Source organism: Budorcas taxicolor, chromosome 10 (assembly GCF_023091745.1).
Source record: "Budorcas taxicolor isolate Tak-1 chromosome 10, Takin1.1, whole genome shotgun sequence".
Lineage (NCBI taxonomy): Eukaryota > Metazoa > Chordata > Mammalia > Artiodactyla > Bovidae > Budorcas > Budorcas taxicolor.
Window position 1 is genome coordinate 25,828,883 of NC_068919.1, and position 17,573 is coordinate 25,846,455.

A 17,573-nucleotide genomic window follows, 5' to 3' on the forward strand; every position below is an offset into this window, starting at 1 on the left:
TTAATCAATAAATAAGTCTTTCCTCACCAACGCCGTCCCCACTTCGAATTCCCTGGATCCACCGGGGCTGGACCCCAGCACTGAATGAGCATTGTTCATATTCTGTCTGCTATGTCTACATTACCAGAAACCAGCAACATGCTGAATCTTACACACTCATTACTGACTTGACCACATTATTTGCTTTTAGGGCCAGAATGATGGTGAAGATAAAGGACTGAGTAATGCACATGCCTTGGAGGGCAAAATCTAAGGGAGTGACAAAAATTTAGTGATAAACAATATTCTAATCAAATTTTTGAAGTGGGGTTAATTGACAATATTTTATTAGTTTCAAGTGTATAGCATACTGATTCAGATACACACCATTAGAAGTTATTTCAAGATAATAGCTATAATTCCCTGGGCTATACCATATATCCTGTTGCTGATCTATTTTGTACATATGAGTTTGTATCTTCTAATCCCATACCCCTAATTTGCCCTGTCACTATAATATCCACTAGTTTGTGTTCTATATTTGTGAGTCTGTTTCAGTTTAGCATAAACATTCATTAGTATTTAACATTTTACATATAAATGATATAATACAGTATTTGTCTAACATTTCACCAAGTATAATATTCTCTAGGTCTACTTGATATTGTAAAAAAACAAAATTAATTTTACAAAGCTATGATAAACAAAATAAACACTAAATTTAAATAAATGCTGGGTTAGTAATAGTGCCATTTTGAGCCATATTGGAAACCGAGATAAAAAGAAACATTTGTAATGTTGGTGTCTTTATTTTGAAAAATTGATATTCTTGTTCATAATTTTTACATTAACTCTGACTTTTAAACATTGCATTAAAACTTTATTTACCTTGATTACTAGGGCTTTGGGTATCAGGGTAAATTTTGCACCTGAGGCAATAATTCACATGTCTCATCCTCAACCTGATTCTGCTTGCTTCCTTGGTATATATATCAACAATCTCTCATCATTTATTTACATTTTTTTCACTTTTTGATTTTATTATAAGATATAATAAACTTCTTAACTTTCTATTTACTTTTGATCTAATAGACTTCCAAACAATGTTGTACTATTTCAGTCACTGATAGGATTTTGGTGTCAGAATTCAGGATTAACCCCCTGGGGCAGTAGATGACATATTCTAAAATATTTGCCCTTTACAAAGCTCTGGTATTTTCCTTGCCAAATTTAGTTGACAATCTAATCACTCCCTTTGGAAATAGTCAGCAGGGTTGTGGCAGTCTCAAATCTCCAAAGCACTTTCTTCATTGCGTCATAAAGAGAGGAGATTTCAAAATCTAATGTTCTCTTTGTGATGACAAATATGTATGAACAGTGACAAAGATGGTCAGTTAATGCTTTATGGGAATGGGGAGGAAGGCAACATTATGAGAGTTGTGTAAAACCTGGAGATTCAGATTTCTGAAGTTTGGGAGCTACTCATATTTTTGAGAAACAAGAAGGAGAGGACAATAGAAAAATACTGTAACTATTCTACTGTTCATTGGCTGCCTTGGAATGCAATGGACTAAAGGTCAGAGTTTGAGCAAGAATAGTCAGAGGCTTAGGTCTAAATTCATGACTGTGGCATTTTCTGCCCTCTCCCCAATAGATTTCCATTTATTTTTGATAATTAGAATTACTTTAATGGTGGACAAACACTCATTCTATTTCCATAATTATGTGAAATGATCAATAGCTTTCAGAGCTGACATCTCATTTAAAACCAAGAAGCATTTAAATGACTGATATATTTTCTTTCTTTTTACAGTACAGATGAAGAAGATGCAAAGAGGGTAGGCCAAGGTTTCCAGAGAAAAGCTTCACAGATTTTATGTTTTGCAGAACATTAGCCCATATCTTATTTTCCATACTCAACATATTTGAGAGCTTCTTGTGATGCTTGTGATTCTGTTACTTATCAAAACAGGGGTTTTGATGGTTAGATAGAAAGTTGTGAAACAGAGAATAGTTTCCTGTAAAAACAGGAATTTTATATGAAGTCTTTTTCGCCTCCACAGTTTCTTATCTCTATTTATCACCCAGATTTGTGCAGCTACCATCACCCAGAGTTCATCGTAAAGACATTTACAGAGGCTCTAGTGGCAATGTGTCCATTCATTAGAGGTACCATTTAATGTCTAAATATTTTCCAGGTTTTTACTCTTCTTTAAACTTACTTAAATGAGCTATTACTACCATCATCAGCTCAATTTGATCCTGATATAGCCCTTGTCAGAAAAAAATCAACATATTATTCTATTTCTTGAATGAAAATTCAGATTTCTGAAATCTAAGTGACTTGTCCAGGGTCAGGAGTTAGTGAATTGCTGAGCCGAGTCATCATAATCAGATAAAATGATTCCAAATCAAATTCAGTGAAGACATTGTCTAGAAAGTTACCATTTAAAGGATATTTACAAGTAATTTAAATAATCAATCTGTTCTATTGAGGAGGGAATTCCTTTTTGAAGGTGCATTCATTTGTTTGATGGTTTATGTATTCATTATTAGCATAAGTATCAATTAAACATTTGATCATGTCACCTAAGTGACATTTTTCAGAATATGTGAACTTGTTAATATATGTTTAAATAATTTACAAGCATCAATTAATATGACAGATGTTGTACTCAAAGTTTTGGAAATATTGTTAAATATAGTCATTTCATTAGAGAAATAGTAATGAGATTTATTTTTCTTAAGAAAGATAATCAACTCATTTTATCAGGTTCATTTATATGCAGAAAAAAATATGAGGAAATGGATAGTAATTAATGAGTGGTTCAGGTTTTGTAAATTGAAGAGAAATTTCTTCATTCAAGAGAAAATGGTTAGTTCAGTTCAGTCACTCAGTCATGTCCGACTCTTTGTGACCCCATGGACTGCAGCATGCCAGGCTTCCCTGTTCATCACCAACTCCTGGAGTTTACTCAAACTCATGTCCATTGAGTCCGTGATGCCATCCAACTGTCTCATCCTCTGTCGCCCCTTTTCCTCCTGCCTCCAATCTTTCCCAGTATCAGGGTCTTTTCAAATGAGTCAGTTCTTCGCATCAGGTGGTCAAAGTACTGGAGTTTCAGCCTCAGCATCAGTCCTTCCAATGAATATTCAGGACTGATTTCCTTTATGATGGTCTGGTTGGATCTCCTTGCAGTCCAAGGGACTCTTAAGAGTCTTCTTCAACACCACAGTTTAAAAGCATCAATTCTTTGGCGCTCAGCTTTCTTTATAGTCCAACTCTCACATCCATACATGACTACTGGAAAAACTATAGCCTTGACTAGATAGACCTTTGTTGGCAAAATAATGTCTCTGCTTTTTAATATGTTGTCTAAGTTGGTCATAACTTTTCTTTCAAGGAGTAAGAGTCTTTTAATTTCATGGCTGGAGTCACCATCTGCAGTGATTTTGGAGCCCAAAAAAATAGAGTCTGATACTGTTTCCACTGTTTCCCCATCTATTTCCCATGAAGTGAGGGGACCAGGTGCCATGATCTTAGTTTTCTGAATGTTGAGCTTTAAGCCAATATTTTCACTCTCTTCTTTCACTTTCATCAAGAGGCTTTTTAGTTCCTCTTCACTTTCTGCCATAAGGGTGGTGTCATCTGCATATCTGAGATTATTGATATTTCTCCCTGCAATCTGGGAAAATGGTTAGTACTCCATACTGAGTTATTCTTTTGTAGACCAAATGTTTAGAATGGAAGATGATGGAAAGCATACACATTGCTCATTCTTGCTTGAAAGGAAACAACAGTGATGCTCTTTAGAATAAAATAGCAAGATAGGCATAACAATGAACATAAGAAGTGGAGAGAGTGAAAACATTTCAGGGTGAAAGGATCTGAATAAAAGAATGGGAGAAAGAAGAGAAAATGATAAAGAGTTAGATTTAAAGAAAGCAAAATAACAAGGGAAATAAAATTAGTAGCAAATGAGAGACAATAAATTAACAGGGGAAAAACAAACTGCAAATGAGCTCTTAAAATAAATTAGGAAATGAAAGGCTTCTTGATGAATAAAAGAGAAAAGAGAGAAAATGAGAAAGGAAGCATGAAGAAATGTTCAGAGATGGGGAACGTCTAGCTCCAGGAGCTGGTCTGACCACAGTTTGCCCACCAGGCAGGCACAGCGTTGCCTGATGATGTTTGTGTCTCTGCCCAAGTAGTGAAGGAGGCTATCTCCTTAGCCTTCCTATTCCTCTACTGTATCATGACTGCCAGAGTCAGATGCATCTCTTAGTTAGCTGAAGGTCTAAAGAGAATTAGGAATATAGTGGTGAGAATTTAGATTTCTCTTTCAGACTCTTCCTTTTTAATTTTTTTAAATACTTTTTTTTTTTCAAGATTCTTGTGCTCTTTTTTTGAAATGATTTTATTTATTTATTTATTTGTGGCTGTGTTAAGTCTTCGTTGCTATGTGGGCTTGTCTCTAGCTGCAGCAAGCAGGGTCTACTCTGCTTGAGTTGAGGGAGGTGCATGGGTTTCTCACTGTGGTGACTTCTCTTGTGGAGCATAGGCTCTAGGGTATTTGGGCTTCAGTAGTTGTGGCGTGTAGGCACAGTAGTTGTGGTACTTAGCCTCTAGAGCACAGGCTCAGTAGTTGTGGTACATGGGCTTAGATGCACAACAGCGTGTTGGGCCAGAGCTCAAACTCATGTCTCCTGCATTGGTAGACAGATTCTTTACCACTGAGCCACCAGGGACACGCTCAGCCTGACAACAGTTTCCCACTAATGTGTCTAACATATAATTTTTGATTCTGATGATTGTCATAATTTGTATTTCTTTTTTGGAAATGTATTTTATTTTACTTAGAGAAACGTTCACCTGATACATAGTCTCTGAATTGGAAAATACATAGATAAGAACGGGATATGGGAAGAGAATGGATCAAGTATGTCAGGTAGCATGGAATCCTTTTGTTGGAAAAGAGTGAAAAAGCAGAGATGGCAAGACATAGGCAGAGTGGAAGAGCTTATAACTCTCGATTATAAAAACGTTCAGAAGTCTTCTGACATCTTAGGGATATCATCAAACGCTGACACGTCACGAAATGACACATCACTCACATCAACTCTGGCTGAGCTTGTGGGATGCAGTGAACCTAAGAGGAAACAGAGGGAACTCTTCACCTACATTCCTGGGTTACTTGGGTGTATTTTTATAGACAGGTGATGGAATGAATACGAAGATAACTGTCTGTGGAAGTAGAGACAAGTTAAGAAGTAAGCAGACAGGCTAATTGGAGGCCCTACAAGATATTTTTTATTACAATTTTGTGTAAGTCTCACTTTGCCTCTGAGTGTGTGTGTGTGTGCATGCATGCTACATGCAGGGTTTCTATACATATATATGCTGACATTTTAAAGGAAGATTTTCAACAATTCCATCTGTGGATGGTAGTACCTGTATATTAGTCATTCCACTCAGTTCTTGGGAGATGTAAAGCTTGCATTTTTAATATTTCTTAAAATATGTACCATAACAAACTACTGTATATATTGTTTTTTTTCTTTGTATTACATTCCTCTTATTTTTCACTCATACTTCTCTCTTCGTGTCTTTCTTTCCTAGTGACTAAGTCACTAGCATTTTGTCAAGGTTTTTGTGTCTCTTTGTACACGTTCCAAAAAATTACTTAAGACATATTGTTTATAATGAATGTGGTGAAATTGTCAGGTATTTTTACCTAGAGAACAATCCAAGTCTAGATGTAAGAAACTGTAATAACAATAAACTCTGCTTCATTATGTACTACAGACAGAGACAATGGAGAGAGAGAACAGTACTGTGGTAACTGAATTCATCCTTGCTGGTCTGACCCAGTCTCAAAATATTCAGCTCCTGGTCTTCACACTAGTCTTAATTTTCTACCTCATCATCCTCCCTGGAAATTTCCTCATCATCCTCACCATCAGGTCAGACCCCGGCCTCACGGCCCCCCTCTACTTCTTTCTGGGCAACCTGGCCTTCCTGGATGCATCCTACTCCTTCATTGTGGCTCCAAGGATGCTGGTGGACTTCCTCTCTGACCAGAAGGTGATCTCCTATAGAGGCTGCATCACTCAGCTCTTCTTCTTGCACTTCCTTGGAGGAGGAGAGATGCTGCTCCTAATTGTGATGGCCTTTGACCGCTACATTGCCATCTGTCGTCCTTTACACTATTCGGCTGTCATGAACCCTAGAGCCTGCTATGCCTTGCTGTTGGCTCAGTGGCTTGGAGGCTTTGTTCATTCCATTATCCAAGTGGCCCTCATCCTCCGCTTGCCCTTCTGTGGTCCAAACCGACTGGACAACTTCTTCTGTGATGTGCCTCAAGTCATCAAGCTGGCCTGCACGGACACCTTTGTGGTGGAGCTCCTGATGGTCTTCAACAGTGGCCTGCTCACCCTGCTATGCTTTCTGGGCCTTCTGGCCTCCTATGCAGTCATCCTCTGCCATGTAAATGGGTCTGCTTCTGAAGGGAAGAGCAAGGCGCTGTCCACATGCACCACTCATGTCATCATTATACTTCTCATGTTTGGGCCTGCCATCTTTATCTACACTCGTCCCTTCACAGCCTTATCAGCAGACAAGGTGGTTTCCTTTTTCCACACAGTGATCTTTCCTTTGATGAATCCTGTGATTTATACCCTTCGCAACCAGGAAGTGAAAGCTTCCATGAGGAAGATATTGAGTCAACATATGGTTTGTTAAATGGACTTTATAATAAGAAGTCTTGAAGGGGAAATTCTGGCTGAAAATTATTCACTGATTTAACAAATATTGCTTTTCATTGAGTGCCTCCCATTGCCAGGTACCATTGTGGTCAATGGGGGAAAATTATAATAACAAGAAAACAAACATGCTATGTTATTCAAGAACATAAAGGAAACACCAGCCTGGTTGGAGTAAGGAATAAGTGTGAGAGATTTAGTTCTTAAGTTATATATGGCAATAGTGTCATATAAATAATGCTTTTTACACCAAAATAAAAAGTTTTATTCTATTCTATTTGAAGTAAGAATTCATCTTAGTATTTTAAGCAGGTGAATGATTCATTTGCAATTTTTCTTTTATGATTTAGGACAACATTATAAAGATTCTGGGCAAAGACCAGTAAAGACAATGAATCTTCGCAAGTCATATGTTATGTTACAGTCTTATTTTGAACAATTTAAAAAGCCTGAAATTCTTGATATATATATATTTTCCTCCTTCACCCAAATCTGGTAGCAGGATAAGAAAAGAAAATGATTGGTCTTATGGAAAAAAAATGTCATGCAATTATTTCACTTGATTGTTTTCAGAGCTTCCTGATTATGATTAATGGAAAAAAATTGAAAAGAAAAACAGCTACATTTGGCATGTTAACAAATATATGTGTGGCCAAAAGGCAAAGAGTGATGAAAATCTGCCCACTCCATGTGGATATGTGAGTTCATTTCTGCATAATTATAGAGGTTTCCTCCTTAACTGAGGATGGTATAAAGGACCATCCATGCCTAAAATTAAAGTTAAAAAGCTGTTAAGGAAATGTATATAAATTAGAAATTAATTCACCAAACATACAAAAAATTAATAGGTGAATATGAAATAGAGGCCTGGTGTGCTGCAGTCCATGGGGTTGCAGAGTTGGACATGACTTGGAGACTGAACAACTACAACAGTGAAATAGATGAAGAAAATATGGACAACTGAAATGAATCTTCAGTTAACAGGGAGAAATGGAAAGGATTATAAACATAAAAATAATTTTATTCTCAAAAACAAACCATGAGAATAAAGACCACTGGTTCTGGTTAGCTTTTAGAAGAATGTTGTTCATGTATTATCAACAATAAGAAAAGCAGAAAATAGAAAATTACCAGTCCAGGTTCGATGCATGATACAGGATGCTCGGGGCTGGTGCACTGGGATGACCCAGAGGGATGGTATGAAGAGGGGGTGGGAGGGGGTTCAGCATGGGGAACACATGTACACCTGTGGTGGATTCATGTCAATGTATGGCAAAACCAATACGATAATGTAAAGTAATTAGCCTTCAATTAAAATAAATAAATTTATATTAAAAAAATCAATAGAAAATAATAATTACACTTTTCTATGAGGCCATCAGAGAGTGGATGAAGCAAAGACACCTTTGTATTGAGCTCCAGAGAAAGGCAGAGCCTTTGTAGAAGAGCAGAGAGCTATGGTAGCTCCATTACTGCAGGCAAGTACCTAGTATGGATATGGGGATATGGGGATATGGTGGTGTGATCCTGACATGGACTGAGATATTTTGTAAAGGTGAGAGGAAAAATAAGGAGACCCTTTTATGACATGTGGGTTGTGGACAGATTAGCATCTGAGAAAGCTCCAAACACGAAAATAGATAGCTCACTCATGAATTTCTCCCCCACTACTGCTGAAACCTATACAAATAATTTGCTCAAAAAAGGAGAAATGGAGGAAGAAGTGAAAATCAGTGCTTACTGCTGGCTCCACTGATAGCTCAGTGGTAAAGAATCTGCCTGCAATGCTGGAGATCTGGGTTCGATCCCTGGGTTGGGAGGATCCCCTTGAGAAGGGAAAGGCTACCCACTCCAGTATTCTGGCTTGGAGAATTCCATGGACTGTATAGTCAGTGGGGTCATAGAGTCGGACACGACTGAGGGACTTTCACTTCACATTGGCTGGTGCATATTCTCAGCCATCATTATAGTACTTGATGTTGATACCTACAGAACTGTCATAAGGACAACAAAACTATAAGAATTATGGCTCAAAATCATTTCAGTTCTGACAAAATCGAAGATATAGTTTCTTCGGTAGCAGTGGCAAGATACTGAAGGTAAAACTACTCTTGGCTAAACTCCATATAGTTAAAGATGATTTCAAGCTCCAGCTCAATTACCCTTTAAAAGAATCTGAAAGATTAGATCCTCATACCTGTTATATAGAAGAAAAGGATTTAACTCTCTAAAACACTAGGCAAAGTATAGTTAGATATTATTATTTATCTTCTCTCTCTATTTTTTATATTGAAGAAGAGTTCACTTGCAATGTTATATTAGTTTCAGGTATATAGCATAGTGATTCAGTGTCTTTATAGATTTGTTGTGCAGTCACTAAGCTGTGTCTGACTCTTCATGACCCCATGAACTGCAGCACACTAGACTTCCCTGTCCTTCACTATCTCCTGGTGTTTGCTCAAACTTGTGTCCATTGAGTCAGTGATGCCATCCAACCAATTCTTCCTCTGTTGCCCCCTTCTCTTCCTGCCTTCAATCTTTCCCAGCATCATGTTATTTTCCAATGAATTGGTTCTTTGTATCACGTGGCAAATTATTGGAGCTTCAACTTCACCATCAGTCCTTCTATTGAATATTCAGTTGATTTCCTTTATAGATTATACTCCATTAAAAGTTATTATAATATAATGGCTATAATTCCTTGTGCTGTATAATATATTCTTATTGCTTATCTATTTTATACATAATAGTTTGTATCTCTTAATCCATACCACTAAGGTGCCTTTTCTCTTTCCTCTTGTCTTTGGTGAGCACTGGTTTATGTTCTATATCTTGAGTCTATCTCTGTTTGGCATATACATTCATTTGTAATACTTTTTTACATTCCACATAAAAGTGATATGATGCAATACTTGTCTTTCTTTGTCTGAATTATTAAGAATAATATTTTTGGGTCTAATCAATATTTAAAAAATAAAAAATAATTTAAAAACCATGATAAAATAAATATTAAATTTAGATAAAGTCTGAATTAGTAATAGCATCATTTTGGGCCATATTGGAACCTGAGGCAAAAGGGAAAATCTGTACTGTTGATGTCTTTATTGTGAAAAAGTGATATCCCGTTCATAACTTTTCCACTATGACTTTTAAGTATTGCATTAAAATAGCATTCATCTTGATTACTAAGGCATAAATTTTGTGCTAGAGACAATACCTCACCTGCCTCATCCTCATCTTGACTCTTACTTGCCTCCTCAGTATATATAGCAACAATCTCTCATCATTTATTTATGCTTTTTCTCTTTTTGATTTTATTTTAAGATGTAAATAAACTTTTCTTAACTTTCTATTTACTTTTGACCTAACTAATAGGCTTCCAACAGAGTTGTATTATCTCAAGTCACTGATAGGATTTTGGTGTTAGAATTCAGGATTAACCTCCTGGGACATTAGATGACATATTCTAAAATATTTGCCCTTTACAAAGCTTTGTTATTTTCTTTGCCAAATTCAGTTGACATAATAACTCGCTTTGAAAATAGTCAGCAGGGTTGTGGCAGCCTCAAATCTCCAAAGCACTTTCTCCATGTCATCATAAAGAGTTCAAGGAGATTTCAAATTCTAATGTTCTCTGCTGCTGCTGCTGCTAAGTCGCTCCAGTTGTGTCCGACTCTGCTACCCCATGCAAATATTTATGAACAATGACAAGAATGGTCAGTTAATGTTTTATGGAATGTGGAGATTGGCAACATTGTGAGAGCAACATAAAACTTGGACTTTCAAATTTCTGGAGTTTGGGAGCTACTCATGTTAATGAGAAATGAGAAAAGGACAAAAGAAAAAATACTGTAACTATTCTACTGGTTCATCAGCTGCCTTGGAATGAAATGGAGTAGAGGTCAGAGTTTGAGCAGGAATAGTCAGAGCCTTAGGTCTGAATTCATGAGTGTGGCATTTTCTACCCTCTCCCCAATAGATTTCCATCTCTTCTTGATACTTAGAAATACTTTAATGGTGGACACTTTTCTTCAATTACCATAATTGAAATGATCAATAGCTTTCAGAGAGTTGACATGTTGTTTAAAACCAAGGAGCATATTTAAAATTGACAACAAACAAGATCCTGTGGTATGATGAAGGGAACTCTGTTCAATGTTATGTGGTAGGCTGGATGGGAGGGCAGTTTGAGGGTAAATGGATATATGTATGTATATAACTATGGCTGAGTTGCCTTACTGTTTACCTGAAACTATCACAATATTGTCAATCAGCTATATGCAAATATAAAATAAAACATTTTAAAGAGGAAAAAAAAAGCCCAATGAGCATGCAAATTACTGATATATTTTCTTTTCTTTTTAAACTTAGATGAAAGATAGAGGTGAAAAGGCTAAGCCTCCAGAGAAATAATTCAAAGATTTTATGAGATTCCAGAACATTAGCCCAGATCTCTTATTTTCCATACTCAACATATTTAATAGTTTCAACTGTTCCCTATTCTATTATTTATCAACATAGGACTTTGATGGTTAGATAGGAAGTTGTGAAACTGAGAAAAATCTTGATATACAAACAGCTGACTGCATTGGGAACTTTACATGAAAGCTATTTAATCTTTAGTTGTTTCACTGAATGAGACATTTGGATTTGTGTAACCACCATCACCCAGGGTTCATCCTAAAGACACTGACAAAGGCTCTAGTGCAATACGTCCTTTCATTAGACACATTTATATAATAAATTGTATTTATTTTAATAAAATATTTGAAGGGCTAGTTTTGATTTGAACTTACTTGAATGAGTTATTATTACCATCACCACCTCAATTTTGATCCTCATATCACCATTGTCTATTAGATATTTTATTAATGAATGAATTTCCTGACTGAAGACCCATACACTCGTTTAGTGCTTTGTATATTCATCATCAGCATCAGTATCAATTACATATTTGGTGATGTTTTTAACCTAATTTACATTTTTTGGTAATATGTAAAAAGTTAATTTGCATTTAATTTATAAGCTTTAACCAATATGCTTACAGACATAGCACTCAAAATTTTGGACACTTTATTAAATATATTCATTCCACTGGAATGACAGCAATGAGATTTCCTTTTGAAAGGAGAGAGAAAGAGAAAGAGACAATAAAGAAGGAAACATGGAGAAACGTTTCAAAGAGATGGGGAAGTAAGCTCCTTGGGTCTCCATACACCTGGCTCCAGGAGCTGGTCTCACCACAGTTTGCCCTCCAGGCAGGCACAGCCTTGCCTGATGACGTTTGTGTCTCTGCCCTAAGAGTGAGGGAGGCTGTCCCCTTGGCCTTTCTGTTCCTCTACTGTATCATCACTGCCACATCTCTTAATTAGCTGAAGCACCAAGGAGATTAGGGATATAGTGGTGAGAATTTAGATTTCTTTCAGCCTTTTCTGACAACACTTGCCCCATTAATCTGGATAACATAGACTATTTGATTCTGAAAAGGGCCATATTTTGTAGGATATTTTTCACAATTGTATTTTATCTTACCTAGAAAAATGTTCATCTGATACATAGTCTCTGGTTCTATGTCAGCCACAATTTCAGAAAAATAGATCATATATATATATATATATGAAAAGAGGACAAAAAAAGAAAATGGATGAAATATGTCAGGTACTGTGGAATCCTGTCTGTTGGGTAACAGAGAAAAAGGTAAGATGAATGATAGGAAATAGGCAGAGTGGAAGAGCCTATAACCCTCGATCAAAAAAACCTTCAGAAATCCTCTGATGTATTAAAGATATCATCAAACACAGACACATCATAAAATGACCAATTCTGAGTGAGTTTGTGGGACGCACAAAACCTAAGAATAAGTGGAAGAGGCTCTTCACTTATATTCCTGGTTTTCCTGGGTGTGTTTTTATAGGCAGATGATGGAATGAATATTGAGATAAGTGTTTGTCTAAGGCAGAGAAAAGTTAAGAAGCAAGCTCAGAAGTTACCAAATATTTTTATTACAATTTTGAGAGTCTGAAAAATACTTTCTGTTATAATTCCATGTGGGTCCCATTTTGCCACTGTGTGTGCATGTGTGTGAATGTGTGTGCACGTGTGTGCATGTGTATGTGGTGTTTGTATACTTATATATGCTGATACTTTAAAATAAGACTTTAATAAATTCCATCTGTAGTCATAACACCTGTATGTTAGCCATTATATTCAGCTCTAGAGAGACTTGAAACAGATATTTCTAATGTTCCTAAAGTATGTACAATGCACTGTATAGACTTACTGTTTTTTTCACTTTTCTTTTTTTTTTTTTTTTACTCACACCTATCTTTCTTTTCTAAGTACTGAGTCACTAGCTTTGTCTTTCAAGGTTTTTATCCTCCTCTTTATATCCAATATTTCAAAGAAATTAAGACAACTGTGCTTGTTAAATAGTATGTAGAATATTAATATATACTACATTGTATTTTTCTGTAGAGTAGCAATTTTTATATTTAAAAACATTTCATATTGACCACAAAATTTTTTGAGCATGTGCCTTAAATATATGTGTATATATTTATAAAGTTCATATACCATTACATTAATATATAATACATATTAAATGTAGGATTTTGAAAAGATAAAACTACAAGCCAGTGATATGTGCATATATATGCATAATTATGTACATGTAATACATATTTATACTATTTTATTATCACTCTTCATTGGATCATCATATTGACCTTTCTGGAATGAGCCTACACCACTAAACAGACTGAGCATTAAAACTGGGTTCCCCTCTCCTGCAGTGACTAGTGTTCTTTTAATTATACAGTGTTAAGCCTCTAAGCTTCTTTTTAGTTATTCAAATATACCAAAAAGAGCATTCATTGGTTAAATCTGTGCTAATAATTTATATATTTCAACTGTATAGTACATACTCACATTCTTCTATTAATAAAGAAAACTCATTCTCTCTCACTTAAGTGCTGCTACCATAGTAGCTTTAGTTCTTGTCTTGGAAAGGAATGGATTAGACTATAGGATCTTATTGCTCTTTACCTCTCCTGTATGCTATGATTTTTTGTGTTAATATAACTAATTTAAAAAATGTATCCTGGAAAATTTGTATTGTGACCTGTTGTTTGTTGACAGGCTCTCCCTTGGGCATCGTGCTGGTATCAGAGAAAGAAGGGGATTGGGAGAATGTAGTAAAGAATTGGGAGCTTCCCAGGTGGCTTAGTAGTAAAGAATCTGCCTGCCAAAAAGGAGATGTGGGTTTGATCCCTAGGTTGGGAAGATCCCCTGGAGAAGGAAATGGCAGACTACAATCCATAGGGTTGCAAAAGAGACATGGCTTTGCGAAGAACAACAATAAGGAATTGAGACCGAGAGAGTGTAATGAAGTTGTGTAGTTCAAGGAAGGAGTGGCTACATAAGCAATGCTTCACCAGGGATACAGCTGGAACCTACCTCTAGATGATGGGGAAAGTAGAGTTATTGTTGGAAACTGGTGACCAGCTTGGAGTCAGAGCAATACAAGGACACCAAGTCAGAGGAGGACAATAAGAGAAAACAGAGAGCAAGGCAGAGAGTTAGCAGGCAGAAAATGGAAATTCCACAAAAGTTTGTGTTGGTGGATGAGGAGAAAAGTGTGAAATTCCAAGCAAGCTGCTAAGTCTCAAGTACAGTACAACCACCAAAATGCAAAGATCTTGATATTTCGAGTTACGTTGTAACTCAATCAGGAAATTTTTCATATGGCTCAAGAAGGCAGGAATCCCAAGAAGGTACAGGACAGTAGACTCTGAGAGTGGACCACAGTGCTATAGGAGCACATGGCTGAATGGGAATAAGACTGTAGCACTTTGTCTGTTTTAAATCTAGAGGAGGGAAATGTTCAGTGTTTTCCCAGGATATTGGAAAGGGTTGAAACATTGTTTATAACTGAAGTGGTGAATATGTCAGATATTTGTAGGGACACAACAACGTGGGTCTAGATGTGAGAAATTATAATAACAATAAACTCTGCTTCTTTCTGTACTGCAGGCAGAGAGGATGAAGAATGAGAACAGCACTGAGGTGACAGAATTCATCCTTGCTGGTCTGACCCAGTCTCAAAATATTCAGCTCCTGGTGTTTGCCCTAGTCTTAATTTTCTACCTCATCATCCTCCCTGGAAATTTCCTCATCATCCTCACTATCAGGTCAGACCCTGGCCTCACGGCCCCCCTCTACTTCTTCCTGGGCAACCTGGCCTTCCTGGATGCATCCTACTCCTTCATTGTGGCTCCAAGGATGCTGGTGGACTTCCTCTCTGACAAGAAGGTGATCTCCTATAGAGGCTGCATCACTCAGCTCTTCTTCTTGCACTTCCTTGGAGGAGGGGAGGGATTACTCCTTGTCGTGATGGCCTTTGACCGCTACATTGCCATCTGTCGTCCTTTACACTATTCGACTGTCATGAACCCTAGAACCTGCTATGCCTTGCTGTTGGTTCTGTGGCTTGGAGGCTTTGTTCATTCCATTATCCAAGTGGCCCTCATCCTCCGCTTGCCCTTCTGTGGTCCAAACCGACTGGACAACTTCTTCTGTGATGTGCCTCAGGTCATCAAGCTGGCCTGCATGGACACCTTTGTGGTGGAGCTCCTGATGGTCTTCAACAGTGGCCTGCTCACCCTGCTGTGCTTTCTGGGCCTTCTGGCCTCCTATGCAGTCATCCTCTGCCATGTACATGGTTCCTCCTCTGAGGGGAAGAGCAAGGCCGTGTCCACATGCACCACCCACATCATCGTTGTATTTCTCATGTTTGGGCCTGGCATCTTTATCTACACCCGCCCCTTCAGAGCCTTCCCAGCTGACAAGGTGGTTTCTCTCTTCCACACAGTGATCTTTCCTCTGTTAAACCCTGTGATTTATACTCTTCGCAACCAGGAAGTAAAAGCATCTGTGAAAAGGCTGTTTAGTCAGCGCTTAGCCTGTTAAAAAGTAGGAAAAATGAATATGAAAATAATGACTGGAAAATTTCATATGAAATGAAGGTATTCATTATCAAACACTACTTTTATTGATCACCTCCCATTTGTGGAGACTGTACTAGGCCCTGGGAGAAAGAGCTACTACTGAGGCTGGTAGAGTCACTGTTCTCTGAAGTTACAATCTAGTAGGAATAGACAGCCAATAATGTAGAAAATAAACAGTATAGTTTCAAGAAGATATATATCCCTGAAGGTACTAAAAACAAAAGCAAAATATTCGATAGCAAGTGTGAGATGGGGGCAGTGAATTTACTTTTAGTCTTGAAGTAGGTCCTTTAAAGGAGGTGATGTTTTGGGTGATATCTGGATAAACTGAATATGCCAATTGTGCAAACACGGGCAGGCAGAGCCTTCCAGGCAGATGGAACAGGTATGGCAAAAATCTAAAGACAGTAATGAACTTGGTATATTTGATGATCACAGCAAAGGTCAAATTGACTGGGATATAATAAGTGACTGTATAGACGGTTAGCATTCATGTTGGAGATACTGACAATGTCCAGCACATAGACAGGGCCTATGAAATGAATATAAAGAGCTTCATTTTAAAATAATTATAATAAGAATCCATTCTAAACAGCAGAGTAATTTCTCTAGTATGGCTCAAAAGTGATTCAGGTCTGTAAACTCCAGATTCTGAAGATATCAAAGAGTTGAAAATATTATTAAAAGGGAAATGTTATGCTTATATCTTCAAAAGGAATTAAACTGTAAATTTTTCTTCAATAATCACAAAAAGGAAGGCAAATAAAGCAGGTCATTTTCATATGAAAAAAGTCATGGAAACATTTCACCGTCTTTTTTGCCATGACTTCATAATTAGTCCTATCAGATATTTATGACTGCTAACTGTTTATTGATCTCATCCATAATTGACTTCACACTGAGTGTGGCCCTGATGCTTCTTTGGTGTATCAATCAGGAATCTATTGCATTCTAATTACTTAAAAATGATTTAATATAGAGAATTCCATGCTTATGAAACAGTTTCAAAGCTTGGAAGAACAGATTATAGACTGGATATCCAGAAATGACTCCCAGAACAGCACAGGAGATCTAGACTACAAAAAGAGCTGTTCTTGCTACAACTGTTGTCATCTGTTGTCTGAAAAATACCACCATGTTAGCCTAGGACCAGGGTCAAGATGATGATCCACAGCCGCTGTGTGCTTATCAGATCTCCCCTAGATAACAGAAGCCTCTCCTGGTACTGCCTCTCTGCCAATGGCTTAACCAACTGAACGGGTAGCATCCAAAACAAACCTGGACCCAAAATGCATGGGATTAATTTTTATATTTTAGTTAAAAATAATCAAAATTGTTTATGATTTAATGTAAATATAAATATGATTTAAAATGAGTACAAATCACACACCTGGTAAAATATGCATATTATGGAAAAGAGCATTTCTTTTCTGAAATATCTCCTTCTCAATCCTACTCTCTATCCCTGATAGCTCAGTTGGTAAAGAATCTGCCTGCAATGCAGGAGACCATGTTCTTGGGCTTCCCTTGTGGCCAGCTGGTAAAGAATCTGCCCGCAAAGCAGGAGATCTGGGTTCGATTCCTGGGTTGGGAAGATCCCCTGGAGTAGGGCATGGCAAAGCACTCCAGTATTCTTCCCTAGGGAATCCCCATGGACAGAGGAGCTTGGCGGGCTACAGTGCATGGAGTCACAAAGTCACACAACACTGAGTGATTAAACACTACACAGCACAGTTCAGTTCAGTTCAGTTCAGTCGCTCAGTCGTGTCTGACTCTTTGCGACCCCATGAATCGCAGCATGCCAGGACTCCCTGTCCATCACCATCT

At 37.3% G+C, this 17,573-nt stretch overlaps 2 protein-coding genes across 2 annotated transcripts; both read left to right on the forward strand.

The window, feature by feature from the left end:
• The first annotated feature begins 5,782 nt into the window (after positions 1–5,782).
• On the forward strand, positions 5,783–6,721 carry LOC128054321 (olfactory receptor 4N5-like). The gene has a single exon (XM_052646939.1). The coding sequence runs from the start codon at positions 5,795–5,797 to the stop codon at positions 6,719–6,721; it is 927 nt and encodes a 308-aa protein (XP_052502899.1). The 5' UTR covers positions 5,783–5,794.
• Positions 6,722–14,769: 8,048 nt separating this feature from the next.
• LOC128054313 (olfactory receptor 4N2) lies at positions 14,770–15,708 on the forward strand. The gene has a single exon (XM_052646928.1). The coding sequence runs from the start codon at positions 14,782–14,784 to the stop codon at positions 15,706–15,708; it is 927 nt and encodes a 308-aa protein (XP_052502888.1). The 5' UTR covers positions 14,770–14,781.
• The last annotated feature ends 1,865 nt before the right edge of the window (positions 15,709–17,573 follow it).

What these genes read in the sequence shown, in the direction of transcription:
- LOC128054321 (XM_052646939.1), top strand. Translation starts at nt 5,795, where the DNA reads ATGGAGAGAGAGAACAGTACTGTGGTAACTGAATTCATCCTTGCTGGT.
- LOC128054313 (XM_052646928.1), top strand. Translation starts at nt 14,782, where the DNA reads ATGAAGAATGAGAACAGCACTGAGGTGACAGAATTCATCCTTGCTGGT.